Source organism: Borostomias antarcticus (genome assembly GCF_949987555.1).
Source record: "Borostomias antarcticus genome assembly, chromosome: 15".
Classification (NCBI taxonomy): Eukaryota; Metazoa; Chordata; class Actinopteri; order Stomiiformes; family Stomiidae; genus Borostomias; species Borostomias antarcticus.
Genome location: NC_140248.1, coordinates 24,990,666 through 25,005,665, shown reverse-complemented (window position 1 = coordinate 25,005,665; position 15,000 = coordinate 24,990,666). Strand labels below are relative to the sequence as shown.

General features: G+C 47.6%; 1 protein-coding gene across 1 annotated transcript in view; it reads right to left on the bottom strand.

The window, feature by feature from the left end:
• Positions 1-920, bottom strand: part of LOC311318981 (MAP/microtubule affinity-regulating kinase 4-like) — a gene marked incomplete at both ends in the record, with an annotated part of 14,059 nt that extends 13,139 nt beyond the window's left edge. The window contains 2 exons of the mRNA XM_084450415.1: positions 675-759; positions 870-920. Coding sequence (XP_084306541.1) covers positions 675-759; positions 870-920 — 136 coding nt within the window. The remainder of the gene's footprint in view (positions 1-674; positions 760-869) is intronic.
• Positions 921-15,000: the final 14,080 nt, after the last annotated feature.

Here is a 15,000-nt window from a genome sequence, read left to right as displayed (position 1 = left end):
CCCCCCCCCCCCATTCCCAGCCTGAAAGGAGAGACCTGCAGGGGGACCAGTATGGTGTCCCCACACAGAGATACCAGACAGGAAGTGATACAACACCACCATATCCCACATCAGTTCAGTTAGAATCTGATATGCCATCAGCAGGCCAGTCCACGACCCACACAAGAAGAAATAGTATACTACTATAGAAGAAAGAGTAGGCTACTACTATAAAGATAGATAGATAGATGGATAGATGGATAGATGGATAGATAGATAGATAGATAGATAGATAGATAGATAGATAGATAGATAGATAGATAGATAGATAGATAGGCCATTCAGTGTCATACAAATCGCCATTGTTGTCTCCAGGCCCTTCCGTGTGACCCCCATAGCTCTTGGTGCTTCGTGGGCTACGCAGCATGACAAACTGCACAACATGCAATGCGTTATTCCACCAAGAACCGCTCGAACGATTACATGTTCTCACTAATACTGCTCAGATGCATGTGTGATCTATCTATGTCTGTGTGGTGCAGCCTTATGTCCGTCTGTGGACGTTTCAGACACGGGCAATATGTGACATCACTCTCTATACAGCATTATAATAAGAGGTGACGGTTCTTAGCATGGAGCTTGTGCGCATATCAGAGCGGTATGGTATGCGGATGGACTCATCCCGGCTGGTTTGCCCACCATCAGCTCTTTCTCTCTGTAGACGCTCAGATACGGCCCATTTTGAGAGAACCTGTCTGACAGACTGCCCAGGCCCCACATCTTCAGAATCCAAACATGCACATCAACACAATCTGCACTGCAAATAGATTTAGTAGATGCAAACGCCTTATTATGCAAACAAAACATGATGAGGCTGTAATTGCACTTACATGGTCCGTGCTCCTGTCGTTCCCAGACGGTAATGCAGAGCGAGAAGACATTTTCCCTGAGTTTCACCGAATTACTGTGTGTTTGCGCGTCTGATATTTACAGGATTAGTCTCAGATAATAACATCCGACATCAGCCGTTCCGCAGACGTGATCACGTCCCAATCAATCTGCTTCTTCAATCAATCTGCTTCTTCAATCAATCTGCTTCTTCTCCAACCGGCCAAGCCGTGTCTGAGAGGAGAGATCTGCCCATCATGGCAGCAGGACGGATCTCTGGATATCTGGATATCTGGGGTCCTCAAGAGAGCTGCATCTCCACAGAGAAATTCTCGAGAATCAGTAGGCTAGGCTATGCACCAAACCAATGCAAAGCTACACATAAAGGTCCAAGAAGGGCTAAAATACGGTGATGTTTGGCCAAAGCCCAACGTTACTGTGGCGACTCTCCACCCCCTGCCTCATTCCGGCTACAAAACAAATACCGCTTCTGAGGGACCGAGTCCGTGTCTCATAATACTACTGTACAATTATTAAATATCTCCTCACTGTACTGCATGCATCCGCTCACAACTGCATTGATCCGCGTGGAAACAGACGCTTTGTGCACAAAAAGGCGGAATCGTTCATAACCGATATCCCTGACGTCCTGTCCGAGATGCGCGTCTCTCCCGTCAGACTGACAGACTCATCCACCGACAGACTCATCCACCCACAGACTCATCCACCGACAGACTCATCTACCGACAGACTCATCTACCGACAGACTCATCCACCGACAGACTCATCTACCGACGGACTCATCCACCGACAGACTCATCCACCGACAGACTCATCTACCGACAGACTCATCCACCGACGGACTCATCCACCGACGGGAAGACGCACTGCCTATTTCACCAGCGTAAACTTGAGCCTAGAATAAACCTTTGAAGACGCAAAGGGAAATAATCAGTTTAAACCCTTTGGCCTACAATTTTTTTTACTGATAATATTTGTGTTTAGGGTTGTATTTTATAGGTTATAGCAATTATCCTACTTAATTATGACATTGTTATGATTGGTTATTGCAGCCTAACTTGGTAATGAAAATAAACAAACATCCCACCCTAGCATTTTGTTTCTCCATCAATGTTCAAAGCCTTGTAGCCCACAGTACCAATCAAAGACATTTTGACACTCCAGAAAGATAACGCATATCTAACTATGCAGGAATGGATGTTGTCTAACCAAATCACAAATTGTGTTTGAACATCAAATTGAATGTTTTTTTTTAATGGAAATGGTTTAATTTTAATTCCTGATATTGAGCAAACCAGAGTTTGGTGAAAGTAATAACTATAGGATCAGATACTTCATGCTAATATGCTGTTATGTCCCTCATCTTCATCCTGCGGTTTCTATAGGCTATTCAAGACGCTTATTCAGACATTAGTTCAATTTTGCTAGAATTTGTTCAATGCTCTGGTTCTCTGTCACTAGCAGCCTAGTTGATGTTGGGAGGTGGGGCTATCCAGCTGTCCCATGATGCAACCCTCTCCATCACTATCCCACATTCAACAGACCTAAGAAATAAACAGAGGATACAATCAGATAAACTCATGCACCTGCATACATTGGATGGATTATATTTCTACACATAGAAACCAATAGTTCAACCAGGGAGCCTATAGGCCAGAGCCTGAGCGGGTGGTAAAGACTGCGAGAAACTGCGAGAAACTGCAGGCACCATAGAATGAGTTTATCAGCAGGTGCATGAGACTGCAGTACTTCAAGACATCCAGCAGGTGGCAGCAATATCCTACTCTCACTATGTCCCTTCACTCTGCCTGACATTATCATCTGGGGCTTCTCAGTTGGTGATCAGAATCTGGATCAGAAACAAACTTCTTACCGTTTCTCCACCGCGACTCGATGAGCGTAGCGGCGTTCAGTAGAGCTCTACTAGAGGTTTGAGGGGGAAAATGTGATGCCAATCCGGATCTAGCTATCATTAACCTACAGTATGTAGCACATGGAGTAGAGTAGCCGACTAGATACCATAATGGGCCTTCAATTTGATTTGATTTTATTTGGGGATTTATTATAAAAACCAAAAATCTAAAACATGTTCTTATTTAAGATTAGACACCATATCAATAAAGCCTACTTAAGAAGATTCAGAGTAGGGCTATGATGGACGCAGAGCTAGTGTGTCTACCTCTCCTCACCTCTGGGTGGCGACAATGAGCTATATTATACTTTTACTCGCCTATAGCAGCAGAACTGGTATAATCTATTTTGCATGTAGAAGAACAGTAGGGGTAGAAGTCTTTATGTCACACAACTTGAAACTCCAACACTCGCTCGCACATGCAATGGGCCACACACACACACACACACACACACACACACACACACGCATTAGGCTGTCACCGGTGAAATGGGTTCTCGACCTTTGACCCATCCTTTACTGTCTTCCATCCAAGGGCAGCCAGGGGCAGTGGGCACCTAAAGGGCTCCTGTCCAATCGTGGTCCGGCACTGGACAGGACTACAGGGGACCAGTCCAAGGGCTCCTGTCCAATCGGGGTCCAGGACTGGACCGGAGAGCGTTCTGTTCTTCTGCACGTTTTTTACATTTTTATACCAGGGTTCTTTTGAGAGGAAACCCTTGTGTGAACACGGGGAGAACAATCCCCACCTGAGTTCTCACACCGCTAGGGAGAACGTCTTCCATGTGGGATCCTGGGTTCTCCAACATGTGCCCAAGTAAATCCTGCTGGGGAACCCGCCTGGGGAACCCGCCTGCCGGGTCAGAACTCAAGAACAGAACAGGGACAAAAGGAAGAAACAAATACAGGAGGGAACCAGGCCAGATGACAAAGAAAAAGATGAGTAGGCACAAGTGTCAAAGGTCTAATGGTCTCATTGTAAACTGAGGGAGCCCAGGTTGAACTCGGGGGGCGGGGGAGGATGTGGGGTCATCAGGGTCAAACCTGGGCTCCCTGAGGATGGAGATGGCAGCGGGTTCATAGCGGGGGGGGGGGGGGGGGCCTCACAGGGGACTCATAGTTCTCACTCTCCACACCATCGTGTCCCAGTGACTCATCCACCTGGCTCTCCTATTCTTGGGCTCATTTCCTACTTGCTCCAAGCAACAGGGGCTCCATCGGGCTCTACTACCTGGGGGAGAACAGGACAGTGATCTGTCAGTCAAAGAGCACGGCGTTTTATTCACCATATGTACCACATAGGGGTTCCATTTACAAGTAAAGGCTTCAAAAATATATAGTATGATAAGTTGGCATGTGGTGTGTGGTCATAAAGCAAAGTTCACGTGATGTGGCGGACCCATAATGCATTAGAAGTTAGCATGTCTATGTCTATGTTCATTTGTAAATTTGTTATGTTTTAACGATCAACCACGACTGGACAATGAGAAGGCCTCATACCTCCCGACGGGTCCCTCATACCTCCCGACGGGTCCCTCATACCTCCCGACGGGTCCCTCATACCTCCCGACGGGTCCCTCATACCTCCCCACGGGTCCCTCATACCTCCCGACGGGTCCCTCATACCTCCCGACGGGTCCCTCATACCTACCCACGGGTCCCTCATACCTCCCGACGGGTCCCTCATACCTCCCGACGGGTCCCTCATACCTCCCCACGGGTCCCTCATACCTCCCCACGGGTCCCTCATACCTCCCCACGGGTCCCTCATACCTCCCGACGGGTCCCTCATACCTCCCCACGGGTCCCTCATACCTCCCCACGGGTCCCTCATACCTCCCGACGGGTCCCTCATACCTCCCGACGGGTCCCTCATACCTCCCGACGGGTCCCTCATACCTCCCGACGGGTCCCTCATACCTCCCGACGGGTCCCTCATACCTCCCGACGGGTCCCTCATACCTCCCCACGGGTCCATCATACCTCCCGACGGGTCATACCTCCCGACGGGTCCCTCATACCTCCCGACGGGTCCCTCATACCTCCCCACGGGTCCACTCAAGCACTGCAGTATGTTGTGCGCTCTCCTTCCCTGCTGGGGAACGGGGCACGAGGCTTGTGTTCAGCATTCTGGCAGATCAGATAAGATCCCAACGGGGGTCTAATGCTTCAAGTTTACCCAGAATCCTACCACAAGTTTGTCTTTTCCTCTTCCTGATTGGGTACAGGAGCAGAGAACACAACCTGCCTGCGTAAATACGCGGGGGGGGAGAGAAGCACAGGGAGCCAAAGGTCAAAGGTGAGCCCCTGTTGCCATATTTCACAAGCGGCACCATTGTTTTACTGCAGACTTATTTCTCTCCATGCAAAGTAGTTTCCGCTCCTGCGAATGTCTTGAGCCAATAAATGTGTTGTTCTGCAGACAAGAGACAAAAAAAAACGTTGTGTTGCAGGTAAAGTTAGAACATAGCAGAGAGGAGGAGGCGGCGCGGCGGCTAACGCTACATTGTGTGCTTGGTCTGGCTGTACTGTACTACCACACTGGGCGTTTGTTCATAAATCAGGTACTCTCCCACAAACGCTTTATAAACCGGACATGAGAAGACTAGAGGACTCTGAGGAGACATAATAGTCTCACACAACACATTCTTACTTACTTACGTGTTGGTAAGAGAATGTCATCAATTTCCACCACACATTCCCATGTCCCTCTGACCGATAGTGTCTGTTAAAAGACATGGTCACAAACCAACTCATCTTTCAGAAATCCTCAAAGGACTTTAATCTGTGAGTTCACTGACTTTTAGAGACAGTTGACAACTTGTGTTTTGTGCTGATGTCAGAAGCGATCACAATATCAGCTCCATGCAGCTTTTTCGGGGGTGTATGGCTGTGAATGTTTGTGTTTGGGGTTATAAAAACAGAGGTGTTGTGTAGAGACTGGAGGTGAGAGTGGCAGGGCCGAGCACGGCCGCAGACTTCCCCTGATGATCCATAATAAATACACGTCCATCCAGGATGTCCGCTTTTCCTCCCTGTTTTCCATGAAAGATCAGACAGCGTAGTCACTCACTGTCGCTACGCGCTCTCATTCTTTCTCTCTGACTTGCTCGCTATTTATAGACTTTTTTCCGCAAGTTGTTTTGGAGGCTGTAGGGAGCAGCCCACTGTCTCTTCCAGGGACCAGGGTAACACTTTATAATAACGGTCTCTTCCAGGGACCAGGGTAACACTTTATAATAACGGTCTCTTCCAGGGACCAGGGTAACACTTTATAATAACGCTCTCTTCCAGGGACCAGGGTAACACTTTATAATAACTGTCCTTTATAAGCCATCTATAAAGCAATCATAAATACTAAATAACTACTTTGTAAGTACTATATATGACCAGTACATGATTGACTATTTACACAGAACCACTGTCTGTATGAGGTTGAAATCAAACCCAGACCTCCATAGTGATGCACTGAGGAAATGTCCTTCTAGATGTTGTTCAGTCGTCAGACACCACTGAGTTGTGAGTTCGATTCCTACATACAGTACAGTGGCTCTGTGTGTATATTTACTAATCATTTACTAACCATTTATCAACTGCTTACAAAAATGTTCTTAAATGTTTGTTAATTTTGAATGGTTTATAAAGGCTTATAAAGGATAGTTATAATAAAGTGTACCGAGACTTTTATCTTGATTACTGTATCTCTACATCCCCCCCCCACCCCCCCCACCCCCCCACACCCCCCCACAAAAAAAGACTTTTTATAGAAACAAATTCATTGTTTAGTCACCTATGAATAGTTCTCTCTCATTCAATGGAATAGTTGAGTGATATGATTTGATTACGTTAACAATGGATTGAGGTCACGTGTAAAACATGACCAACAATCACATCCAGAGCCGGACACAGGGGAGCAGACCTGGGATCTGTTATAAAAGGAGGTGTGGTGGTGCCCAGCGTGATGCGTCCAGACAGCGAGTGGCCTGTGAGGCGGCCAGGCCTGTGAGGTCAGGGGATGTGCTGGCGTAAATAAAGGCGTCCATGTACGCACGCACCTCTAACAGAGACCCTCAGGCTCTTTCCCTCGCTATTATTCAAACGTCAAAACAGTTTACACTAAGGAAAACAAATATCCTTACAGGTCTGGATGTTTACCACGCCGGTGACCCTGCGACCCCGCGACCCCACCCCCGCCACGCCCTGATCAAATATTTCTAGCCTACACACACAGGGAATTACTGTCAATGCACCTTTATTTCTATCTTTACAGTACTGTATGTATTGTTATTGTATCAAAATCAGTATTGGATGTATTGATTGATTACAGGTTTTCACACATACTAGGAATTTGTTTTGGACTTTGGTGCAGGACACTAAATAGACATGAATAGACACAGCAAGGACACCACAGGACAGTGCAAATGACAGGACAGTACAAATGACAGGACAGTGCAAAATATAGTGCAAGAAGCAATAGCACCAATACAATATGATCCTATATATGCAATGTAATAGTATAGTGTCATATCATATACTTATATCATAATCCTATAATAGTGACAATCGTATACTCCACCTGAACTATGGAATACATTGAAAACTGTACTCTGACTCTAACTGACTCTTTAGATAACCTCCTGATAATTGTGACGCTATCTGTACAATTTCACTGTTCAGGACTCTGTATCTTTCCATAATTATTTAGATATTTTATTTTCATATGATTGGCATTTTAAAACACAGAACATTGACTACTGAGGAGGACATGAGGATCATGTGTATAATTATTCCTGAGAGAAAATCAACTTTAGACTCATGCATCAAAATGAGATTTAAAGGGGTAACATTTTTGACACAATGCCTCATGTATGACTTTGCCACTGTGTTGTTGATCAATGGAGACCTTTTTCAGCTGATTCATTCTTCTTCTTGGGGACTCAAACTGCCTGGAGCAATGCAGCGGTACCAGGATAGCATCCACTACCAAACACACTTCAACACTCCACACTGCCCCCAAAACAAATCAAATGCAATACCGCTTTATCGGGTTATTTGAGTGTTTATGTAACAGGTGTCATTGCGTCGCTGGTCAGTATAGCTTCTACCCTTACTTTGTCCACACTGGGTTTGAACTCAGGTCTTCTGACTTACGAACACACGTGACCACTTCTCATAAACACCGCTACCAGCTACGCCACCCGAAAGTTAGCAATTGGACGACGCAGTGGGCAGTATTTATACTGAGGAGTAAGTTTAACCAATTAAACTTGGTTCCACTCACTGTCCTGTGGAGAGTTCTGAGGTACTGGCTGGATGTATGGAAGACCCACATGATTGAACACTTCGCTGTCAAGCTCGTCTGAGGACGACCTAATGATGATGATGATGATGATGATGATGACACTCACCCCCCTAAACTCGCTCCACACACCACAGTGACCCCAGCTGGTCAAGCTGAGCCCAACTGCATATCTGGAGTCAACGGCACCACACTCATAACGAGTCACACTCATAACGAGTCACACTCATAACGAGTCATAAATGAGGCTCTTTGTCCCAAAATCACTAACGATCCCTTTAATCTGGGTTATTTTAGATTACACCTGGCTCAAACATCCGCCCCCTCACACCGCACCCTGGACTTGAAAGGAGCTAATGATTGAATGTGAGCGTGGATACGCACTGCCCCGGGCCTGGTGGTCAGCGGGTCCGGCCCAGGAAGCCCAGCAGGTTGTGGGTTCAGAGAGTGCGGGACCGCTGGCTAAATAAAGAGTCATAGATGGAGACACTCTGATAACATCAATCAGGACTTCCCACCGGACTGACGACACGCACTATTGTTTTGTCTCAAGTGGGCAGCCATCCTGACGGACTTGAGGAGTGTGTTCTGTGCGGAGAGGACACGGGGTTATGCTGACTCCGCCCCTGGCGGCCCTGGTGGCGAGGGTCGTTTATAGAGGTGCTCTTATGCAATCTGCTGTCAACAGAAAGAACAAGTCCTGTTCCCCGTGAGACCAGCAGGAAACAGAGACTCACAAGAGAGAGAGAGAGAGAGAGAGAGAGGGTCTTTTATTAGCGCATAGCGAATGACACATGCAAACGCACACGTGTGAATGAGCGGCGACACAGTACACACACACACACACACACACACAAACATGTGCATTTTCAGCGGTCGCCGGTGGAATGTGTCCTCTGCATTTGACCCACACCAGCTGTCCTCCTCCAGGGGAGCCAGGAGCAGTGGGCAGCCGCATCAGTGTCATCCGGGGACCAAGCCCAAGTGCTCAGTCCAAGTCCTGGTCCGGGTCAGTCCAGGTCCTGGTCAGGGGTGAGGGGTCAGGGATGAGGGGTCAGGGGTGAGGGGTCAGGGATGAGGGGTCAGGGACCGGACTGAAGTGCATCTGTTCTTCTGCTTGTTTTTTTTTTGGTACATATTGGAGTTCTTGGGAGGAAACCCTTATGAACACGGGGAGAACATAACAACTCCACAAGGCCCGGGAGATACCCCACCTGAGTACCTGACCACCCTGGGAGATACCCCACCTGAGTACCTGACCACCCTGGGAGATACCCCACCTGAGTACCTGACCACCCTGGGGGAGATACCCCACCTGAGTACCTGACTACCCTGGGAGATACCCCACCTGAGTACCTGATCACCCTGGGAGATACCCCACCTGAGTACCTGACTACCCTGGGAGATACCCCACCTGAGTACCTGACCACCCTGGGAGATACCCCACCTGAGTACCTGACCACCCTGGGAGATACCCCACCTGAGTACCTGACTACCCTGGGAGATACCCCACCTGAGTACCTGATCACCCTGGGAGATACCCCACCTGAGTACCTGACCACCCTGGGGGAGATACCCCACCTGAGTACCTGACCACCCTGGGAGATACCCCACCTGAGTACCTGACCACCCTGGGAGATACCCCACCTGAGTACCTGATCACCCTGGGGGAGATACCCCACCTGAGTACCTGACCACCCTGGGAGATACCCCACCTGAGTACCTGCTACCCTGGGAGATACCCCACCTGAGTACCTGACTACCCTGGGAGATACCCCACCTGAGTACCTGATCACCCTGGGGGAGATACCCCACCTGAGTACCTGACTACCCTGGGGGAGATACCCCACCTGAGTACCTGACCACCCTGGGAGATACCCCACCTGAGTACCTGACTACCCTGGGAGATACCCCACCTGAGTACCTGACCACCCTGGGGAGAACATGGTAAATGGTAAATGTTCTGCACTTATATAGCACTTTTATCCAAAGCGCTTTACAAAGGCCTCTCATTCACCCATTCACACACACATTCACACACCAATGGCGGCAGCTGCCATGCAAGGTGCTAACCTGCTCATTGGGAGCAATTTGGGGTTCAGTGTCTTGCCCAAGGACACTTCGGCATGTGGACAGGAGGAGGCGGGATTCGAACCGCAGACCCTAGGATCATTGGACGACCCGCTCTACCACATCCCCAGTGCCGACAGTGTCCCGAGCGGGAATCGAACCCACAACCTTTTTGCTGTGAGGCGACGATAGAGGGTGAGGGCCCAGAAAAGAGAGGGGGGGGGGGAGGGGTCTTTAGAGGAGACCTAGATCTACACGAGAGAGAGTCTTTCTGTCCTTCTGTGTGAACTAAATATAAACAAAGGCCTCAGCTCCAGAGCGGGCTGGGCCGAGCCTGATCCAACCAGACTTAGGAACAATCCCCCCCCCCCTCCATCCTCCCCCCCCCCCCCCCCCCATCCTCCCTTAATACAAGCAGCAGGGTACTTCAGAGCAAACAAACAAACAACAAAACCATAGCGGAACCATGTCAAACTCAATCGATGGAGCGAACAAAGAAAGAGGTCGGGGAGATTTGCTAGGAAAACAAACAGCTCTTGGTGATTAGCTTCAGATGGGATTTCCAGCGCTGGCCCGTGTTAATTAGGAGGAAGCTCGGTAGTGCTTCCCAGGGACTTCATTGTGATGTTGCGGACCGTCCCACCATTATGGCCCCAGCGAGGGGAACCTCTGAGATTGTTTGGCGGCTGCCCATACCTGCCTTCCTCTGCCTGAGAGACTGTCAGTCTGAGCCTGGAATACCTGGACCCTCCTCCTTCCACCCTCCATCCTCCCGTCTCTATATGAGAGGATGTCTGATAATACCTTTAGATATCCTTTATACCAATCACAGACTTGGCCAAACTCAACATTCAGCCCCGTGCCAAGCCTGAATGGACGCTTCCTGCTCTGTTGCCTACTACAAGTTCTTGGAACTGTGGTGGACGGAGAAACAAGTGCTGCTTTTGTCCGACACAACATAAAAACTCATTAACATCATGACTGTAGCATTAGCTGGATAAATTATTAGATAAACATACTGCTGGCGTGTTTATCGGGCATGGTGGCACGCGGAGGCCGTGTGCAAGACATTGGCAGAAAGGTCAAAATATCACGTGCTCACCCAGCGTAGTTGTTTAGCGGTGAAAGATGATGATGATTATAAGGGCCCACAAGCAAGCAGGGCCCACAAAAAAACAAGAGGTCCCTCTTTCTATGATGAAATTATTCTGCATGTAGATCAGTCACACTAATGCTGCATCAGAATTCAAATTAAGCCACAAATAATGCAATACAGATGAAAAAATATTTAATTTCCTGAGCAATATCCCCCTTCTTAAATGGTTTGGTCCATGCCATGGTTCATGCTGGCAAGTCTCACCTCTTTTGACATTAACGTCACTATACCGGCTGGCTGTCAAATACTAGCACTAATAGTCTAACGTTAAATCATAAACATCAAGCCCATATAATCCAGGCACCAGAAAAGAGTGGAGAGAGAGACCAGGAGAAAAGAGTGGAGAGAGGCCAGGAGAAAAGAGTGGAGAGAGGCCAGGAGAAAAGAGTGGAGAGAGAGGCCAGGAGAAAAGAGTGGAGAGAGGCCAGGAGAAAAGAGTGGAGAGAGAGGCCAGGAGAAAAGAGTGGAGAGAGAGGCCAGGAGAAAAGAGTGGAGAGAGAGGCCAGGAGAAAAGAGTGGAGAGAGAGGCCAGGAGAAAAGAGTGGAGAGAGAGGCCAGGAGAAAAGAGTGGAGAGAGAGGCCAGGAGAAAAGAGTGGAGAGAGAGGCCAGGAGAAAAGAGTGGAGAGAGAGGCCAGGAGAAAAGAGTGGAGAGAGAGGCCAGGAGAAAAGAGTGGAGAGAGAGGCCAGGAGAAAAGGCAGCAGAGCGGGAGCCCATAAGCATGTTTTTCCACAAGGAAGCTGAGAGTAGCTGTGTTAAGACGGTATTATATTATATATATATATATATATGTTAGAAAGGTGAGAGTAGCTGTGTTAAGACGGTATTATATTATTATATATATATATATATGTTAGAAAGGTGAGAGTAGCTGTGTTAAGACGGTCGGTCAGTTGCCCGCGGTCTCACATTAACCATGACAACGAGAGCCGTTAGCCTAGTGTGTGAAGAAATGGCGCGTTCCAGGCAACCCGTAACTCGTGTTCTTCCGACCTCCTACACGTGAAAATGCTCTGGAATGGCAGTCCAACCCGTAACTTCCCACCCGGCAACTGGGAGTACATCGATCTGTACGAGTTCACGGGTGGGAAGTTACGGGTTTGACTGCCATTCCAGAGCATTTTCACGTGTAGGAGGTCGGAAGAACACGAGTTACGGGTTGCCTGGAATGCGGCAAAAGTGCTAAGCTAGGTAGCTAACGTTAGCTAGTAAGCTCATGTTCTGGTAACAACTCGATCTGGTTAGCTAGCTGCTAGCTAACGTTAGCTACCATTTACTAGACAGCTACTGCTAGCTACAGTTAGCAACCAGCCAACTACTGTAGGTAAGCTAGCTGCTAGATAACATTACGCTACCATTAACTAAATGACAGATTAACTAGACAGCTACTACAGTTCTAGTAAGCTAGCTTTCACTAGCCAGCCTCAACCACTGCACTGTTCTAGTGAGGTGGCTACCGTTAGCTAGCTTGCCAGCTGGCACACTTGCAAATACTTCCTGTCCAAATAAATACATAAATATCCAGTAGCAGCAGCCAGGACACATGTTTCCATTCTCATGAATGCTTATATTATAATGTGCTATGCTAGCTAGCCGGTCCTGTTGACATGTCTTTTTAAAACCTTTATGTGCTGCTTCTCACAGAATCAGCTGTGGCCCCTCTGATCTAGACACCCACTCCCAGCCCCCAGAAGATGCTTTAGATCAGGGGTGTCAAACTCAAATACACAGTGGGCAAATTTTTTTAACTTGAACAAAGTCGCGGGCCAACATTGAACAAATGAAAATTTTAATATGGACTCAAACAAGTTTTTCTTTAACATTGAATATGGAACAAGCAACGCTTATTACCATACAATATATAACTTAATAGTGCAGACATGCAAAATCGAATACTGGCGGGCCAGCTCTAGTAGTCATTTGGTATTGCCTCGCGGGCCAAATATAATTACACTGCGGGCCAAATTTGGCCCGCGGGCCAGAGTTTGACACCCCTGCTTTAGATGGTGAGTGAGTGACTGGTAGACACTGGTTGGCTATTAAACGTATTAATAAACTACTGTACTGCTATGAATAGCAAAATGTAGATGTAAGTTAACCCAGTTTAAGATAGCCTACATATGAAAGTTACATTACATAAAGAAATCCATGGTTAATAAATAAATAGTGTTAAGTTAATTAATAGAAATTCGTATAGAGTTGATTTCTTTTTAAATCCTTTATGTCCTGCTACTCACAGAATCAGCTGTTGCCTCGTCTGATCTAGACACCCACCCCCAGCCCCCAGAAGATACTTTAGACGGTGAGTGAGTGAGGTACACACTGGTTGGCTAGTTAAACTTATTAATGAACTACTGTACTGAATAGCAACATGTAGATGTAATCCAGGTTAAGAAAGCCTACATATGAATGCTCTTGAAATAAGAGAGGCGTTTATTACCTAATCAACAGCCTCCTAGCCAGCTTCCTGTAAACTCTACAGTGCTACATAGATTTATTCCCAAGTCTTAAGAAGACACTGTTCTGTTCTTACTGTCTACAGAGCCAGGTCCTAGCCAGTCAGAAACAGAGTTAAGGGAGTGAAGAGGCTCATAGTAGTTCCAGTCATGAAACTGCTACAGACAGAGACAGTCCAAGCACAGGAAGTACACAAGTAAATGTCTATGGAGAGGTAAATTGGAAAAAGAACATAGAGAAACAGACAAATTAATACAAAATGATACATAATAAAAAAAAATAAAAAAAAGGGGGTCGAAAAAAGTGGTGAGGAAAAGTCGGAGGGGTAGGGGCCCACACCAATATTCTTTAAGGGGGCCCAAAATTCATAGCAACGGCCCTGTGCTCACCTCTGACCTTACAGATGTGTTTTCACTGCATTGGTTCACTGCACATTATCAGGTCTTATTGAACTCTATACCTAGTTGTTACTGGTGGCAAACACATCAGGTAACGGGTACTGTCGCGTCAATCGTCCGCTCTGCAAGCGGATTGGCTGTTGGCTGCCTTGGTATGTTGTTTCCTCAGAAGAAGAAGTAAAGGTCATCTACTGTGTGAGACCCAGGCCCAGTATGGAGTGTGAGCAGAGACTCGGCTGACTTTGTTTTAAAACAGCCCAAAAGAGTTTGTCAAACATGAAACAGATCTGCCGAGCTCGTCCTTGCTCGGTGAAAGGGAAGTTCCCTCCTAGCGTGCGGCGTAAACCTGGCTCCAATAAGACCATCCGTTTGCCACCTCGGTGGACAACAGGAAGCCTTTGTTTACTGAAAAACATCCAGTGAGTCCAGCCCGGGGGTGCGACCCCTCAGCTTCCCCTGCCGCCGAGGCCGGTTCAGGAGGCGCGGTGGAGCCCTGTCTCTCAACATCTCACCTCCACAAAGCTTCCTTCAGCCCGAAACAGACTTTCATCAGGCTGCATCACGGGATGAGCTGCACTTCGAGAGAAACGCAAGTTATGCTTTGAATGCAGCCAAGCCTCTCATTTCTGACAGCCCTTCTGGCCCCCGGGTGATTACTGTTTTTTTGCTTCCCTCTGGAATATGTAGAGAGTGGGTCGTCTGCCCACCTCCCTTGTTCTCTGTAAAGCGCATTGTGTTGCCTCTGGGTATGGAATGCGCTATACAAATAAAGCTTTGATTGATTGATTGATTAATTGATTGATTCATTTCATTTCAAACCT